At 51.1% G+C, this 5,311-nt stretch overlaps 2 protein-coding genes across 4 annotated transcripts in view; one reads left to right on the top strand and one right to left on the bottom strand.

The window, feature by feature from the left end:
- Positions 1–5,311, top strand: part of LOC113211476 (voltage-dependent calcium channel type A subunit alpha-1) — a 201,110-nt gene that overhangs the window by 89,743 nt on the left and 106,056 nt on the right. The window lies entirely within an intron of this gene.
- Positions 687–5,311, bottom strand: part of LOC113211475 (uncharacterized) — a 7,301-nt gene continuing 2,676 nt past the window's right edge. The window contains exons 3-4 of the mRNA XM_052271209.1: positions 856–1,113; positions 687–760 (exon numbers count right to left, since the gene is read on the bottom strand). Of these exons, the coding sequence (XP_052127169.1) occupies positions 687–760; positions 856–1,113 (332 nt within the window). The remainder of the gene's footprint in view (positions 761–855; positions 1,114–5,311) is intronic.

The raw sequence follows: 5,311 nt of genomic DNA, 5'->3' as shown, positions 1-5,311 counted from the left end.
GGGGTGGGGTGGGGGGTTATGAAGGGGAGCAATCGGTCAATTACCCCGATGGCGTTGCGCCGTGCTTCATCACACGAGAGGTGACGTACAGTGGAGCCCGAGTTCCGTAGCTGCGTGGTATGGCGAGGTGACCTCATTCAGTCCAGCTGGCGCTTCTAATGACGATGACAATAACGCTTCGACCGTCTGCAAGGCAATACACTACAGTGTTGCGGTTTTACCTACACGATCTTCCCGTAAGGCGCCATAGCCCCTTGGATATTTAACCCGCCCAACCCGCCACACTGGAGAGTATTAGCCTTTACACTCGGTATGATTTGCATGTCTTTTAAAATGGTTGAATAGTTTTTCTCTCGTCAGATATTTTTTTTTTTGCTAAGCTTAAAACTGCCCTCTTTTAGCGGGTGCCGCTAAGCGCACTAAAGTTACCGAATATGTATCGACCACATTGGCATACAATTTTACTTAAGTAACACAGACGAAGTATACCTATGTGAACGGACAGCAGGCGAGGCAGGGCGGCAGAAGCCGTTGTTGTGTGGGTGAATCAGAGGAAGGGTGGTGGGGCTGAGAGGGTTATCTCGACATCACTAATTGCCAGTGGTCATGTGAGGAGGAGCTCCCGGCAAGCCGTGGCGTGGTGTGAGACCGTCTACAACTTCACTGCAGCAAGGAGTACCGTACGGTCAAGAACGTCCCTTGAATTTCAATTCCCAGTCTTGGATCTTATGGAGGATGCCATTCACATCCAAGACCGGGTCTGTACTTTATAGTATATACTTTATACAAACTTCCAGAATTATGAGCAGCCATGACTGGCAAATTTTCCATGAATTACTCAGAATAAACACTAACCTTGGACCTTAGCCAGGACCTTGGCCAGGACCTTGGCCAGGAGGACCTTTGCCAGGACCTTGGCCAGGACCTTGGCCAGGACCTTGGCCAGGACCTTGGCCAGGACCTTGGCCAGGACCTTGGCCAGGAGGACCTTTGCCAGGACCTTGGCCAGGAGGGCCTTTGCCAGGACCTTTGCCAGGACCTTTGCCAGGACCTTGGCCAGGACCTTGGCCAGGGCCTTGCCAAGGACCCACACCGCCGCGTCCAGCCTGGGCTCTGGTGGTGTAATGAAGTAAGCGCCCCGACCCGCACGTCGGTCCCATGGGCTCGTCACGGTCGATGCCAACCTCGTTATCCTGAAAAAACGCTCAGCACAACGGTGGTGGTCCTGCTTGACGCTCGCTTGACGCGTGCGGCAGCGTGACGTTAGTCACTTGAAACTAACAACTAGGGCGCCGCGTACCTGCGTGTTTCTACGTAGACCGCCCCATTTCTCCATGCTCCGCGACCAGGACTGTTGTCGCTTTTTATAGTGGGCAGGAGCAGGGTTCGAGAATTGGCAGGAATAGCGCGGGTAGGGCAGAGGGAGGGGTAGACAGGCGAGCGAAGACACTCGTGATACCCCTGGGGCTCTCGGCCTCGGTCCGCTCCGGTCCTTCGAGTTCGGCCAAAGAAGGTTCGCCGGTGGCCCTGCGGCGGTCGTTCAGGATTGGCGTAGCAGTAACACAGAACAGTTGTGCGAGGCGAGGGAGCGAGGGTCGCTAACACTGCGCTCCTGACGCCCTTGCAACAACTACTCTGTCTGCGTTGATTGGCTCGTCCTGGCCCGCGGGCCACAACCTCCACCACTGCGATGATTCTATAGGGCTGGCAGAGTTGCCTGCGGCACGTTATTAATTTCACTGATAAACCAAGTGTGCACACTGTTCAAAGCTCACGGTGATTTTCATCGTAAGCTACAGTGCTGCAGGCTTTCACTGTTGCTTACGGTGAAAATCATTGTAGGCTTTTAACAGTGCAACTGCCTTCCTGACATTCGTAAGTGTGCGACTTCTCGTTGAACACAGGCAAGTATTCAACTGTGTAGTAGTACGCAAGTTAGTTGTGCTCTCCCCAACAAGCGATCTGGGGTGGGATGGTCGTAAGTTCGTATTTCCGACGTCAGACGTGCGACTCATATGGTTTTAAATACTACTTCCTAATTTGAATAAATAGTTTACCAGTTGGTAGCAGTGAGCAGCTTGATGGGAAACTTCCCCCTCCCCATCCCCACACGAACGATCCCCCCCTCCCCCGCCCCCTAGTTTCCCCTTTCCCCCCTATCCTTTTCCACTTCCCCTCCGCGGCGTCTGTGTTCATTTCCGCCAATCGATATTCCCCACGTACGAAAGACACATTTATGCGATAGGCTCTGTTTGTTTTGCATGACGTTTCCACCCCCTCCCCCTCACCGCTGCACCCCATATCCCACCCCCTCCTCCTTTTGGTCAGTGGGAGCCTGAGAGCCGGGAATCGGATGCGATACCTCCCTGAAAATGATGGGCTAGCTGGACACTATGACGCCGATTGCACTACTTTTCTGGAGACGCGGTGGCGCACCGGCCGCTCGCCTAAAAGTGCGTGACAATCGTCGCCCGCCGTCAAGCCCGGCGGGAAAAGTGTCATGGAAACTTGCTGGGAAGCCATGCGCGCCTGAAAAAGTAATTACTATTACAATTATATGTAATTATTTTATTACCGCCGACGCCCGTCCGGCCGCTCCCATCCCCCTCGCCTGCCGCCGCCTGTCACCTCCTCACCAAGTTTTAACTAAGAATCGCCGCGCGCTCGCTAAGTTTAGGACGGCAGAGTGGTGTCACTGACGCGTGACACAATTTATGGAATGACAGTCTTCAGGCGCAGCGCACAGTGTCTTAGTAGCTCTACTAGCTTAGTAAGCTTTAGCAGAGTGTGGCTAGGATAAGGACAATTGAAAGTGAGGGGGAGGAGAACGGGGAGCGCTTGGATTTTTTGTTTTTGTTTTTGCCGTTGTGTTCAGCCAATGTTATGACTGGGGGATATGTAGTAAGGACGAGGATATGTAGCAAGGAGTTGAGATGTGCTCCTGGTAGGCACCTCACGTACACTTTAAATGTGGGGTTGCAAACTCATGGCTCGCTTAGTCCGGTAGCTCGGCTCGCCGAGAGCCACGCACCTCTTGCGTTCGGATGGAGCCGAAGTTCCTGTCAGCCACGCTCGGTTTCGGGTTGGTTCAGTGTCGGTGTCTGTCTGCCTCATTGCTCATTGAGTGCCATTACACTGAAAAATACCGTCGTAAATTTGCAAAAACTTTTGTAAACTCGAATTATAATTTAAGTACTAGTAAGTTTACGAGAGCACATTTTTTACGCGCCAATGGATTTTAAGTTGATTCATACTGCATTTATTTTTACGATTACAAATAGTAATTTTACAACTTGCGTCAAGGGACATTTTTCTATAAACCTTTCTACTATTGTTTACAGTGTTATAAATGACAAAGACAGACAGACGCACAGGCTGGCGGACGACACCACTAGCTCTGTCTCGTCTGCCTCCCTCACGCTTTTCCCAAGAGCTCGGAGAGCGTGTGGCGTATGCAGGCGCGGCTTGGCGGATAGCTCGAGTTTGCGACCCTCGCTCTAAATGTCTCAGGACTACTTAACTAGCACCGGATGTCCTGTAAGCTTACCTGGGCTCAAGATAAAAATAGACTGTGACTGGCTAGTTCCCAGATGTTTTGTGTGGAACTGTTGTTTTGTTTACGCAGAAGCCTGGTGGTGCTAATTACAATCATTTGTCTTGAGACGTTACAATGTGTGTGTGCGAAGGGTGTGTGCGCGCGCGCAACCCATCAGCAAATTGTGTGTATTGCGCCTCGCTCCGCGTACCTGTTTTCCCTCTCGAGTCGCCGGGGGCTGGGTGGAGCCGGGGGTTGGGAGGCCGCCGCGGGGCCCTCCACCCCGAGGGGTATTATGTGGGAGGGGATGAATATTTGAGGCGGGGACACACTAAGGCTGCTGCAAGGGGCGCCCGCCGAGCCATCCTCCTCTGGACGAGGCCTCGCCCCGCCCCGCCCGGGCCCCAACCGGACTGAATAGGGCTGGCCCCCGGAAGCGAGGATGCCGGTAAACATCTCTTTACTCGCCCTGAACCGTTCTGCTCCTCTACACACACATGCACATGCACCCCTCAAACACTCACACGCGTGCCTTCAGATGCGTACACACACACACACACACATACAAACACGCAGAAAAGCACGGGGGGACTGACAAGGAAGGAACGCCAGAGCGGAAAAAGGGGAGAGACTGATTTCGACGTGAGACTGCATAGCGGGGTGGAGGGACGTCAGAATCCGAGGCAGAGTCCCTCCTGCCTTCCCTGAGTGGTGGCCGCTGAGCCCTTGTCTCTCCCTCCCTTTCCTCCCTCCCTTACCTCTCTCCCTCCCTCCCTCCCTCCCCCTCCATCCCTTTCTCTCGGTGCCCCTCTCCTGCTTTTCATCTTTCTCACCCTGTCCCCACATGTCAGACTTCGAACCAGTTCTAGTCCTCTGCCGTCCATAGAGGTGGCCGGGCCGAGTGTGCCTCTCTGCAGGTGGTACATGAGATACCACGCGGTGACACCCAGTTCTCGCTGGTTGCCTCACGGTTAAAACGATATTCAGGCTTTAAAGCAGCTTGGGGAGAACCATAAGACGTATCCATGCATTTCTTTCGTAAGTGAAACAGATGTAGGGTTCGAGAGCAAGAGTAAATTTCAAAAAATTTTGAGTAAAAAACTAGTAATTTACAGTTTTTTACTCGACCCCAAATGAAATTTACTCCAAGTACTACGTTGCCCCGTAGCTAGGCTGTACCGCATGGTAGGGACGCGGGTGGGTTGCCTACCCATCCGCGCCGCAAGGGGCCATGGTCAGAGACCTCAGGAAAGCCGGCAGCGGGCTGTCAGCAACAGCAAAGTCCTATGGTTGCCCACTTATTCTTACAGTGAATATGCACAAAGCAAATATCACAATTTAAAGAAATATTTTGTAAAACTGTGTTATATTGCACTTTACAAGTGCAGGTAGGGTAGATTGTACAAGTGATAAAAATTTGTGGTGGTAAAGCATTGTTTATTGCTTTGCTTTTTCAAATGAAGAAACAAAAAATTATCTGTCAACATTACAGACATTCTAAATAAAATAAAATAAATGACTTTGGTTAAATGCTTATCATTCATTCTGGTCTGGTAAACTTATTTAAAAAAATAAATTCTTAAACTTGCTAATTATCACTTTCAGAGTAACTATAAAGCTCAGTCTTAGTATCACTAGCCAAAGAGTCTTCATCATTGGTTACTTCTTCCTCTTCATTGCCAGAGTGAACACTGTCAATGTCACTCTCATCAGTCTCAGATTCATTATTATTATGACTAAGATTAGGAACCTTTAGTAACGGATATCTACTATTAA

Source organism: Frankliniella occidentalis, unplaced genomic scaffold (assembly GCF_000697945.3).
Source record: "Frankliniella occidentalis isolate FOCC.00 unplaced genomic scaffold, Focc_3.1 Scaffold6, whole genome shotgun sequence".
NCBI lineage: Eukaryota > Metazoa > Arthropoda > Insecta > Thysanoptera > Thripidae > Frankliniella > Frankliniella occidentalis.
The sequence above is the reverse complement of the archived record's forward strand: the minus strand, read 5'-3'. Positions and strand labels throughout refer to the sequence as shown.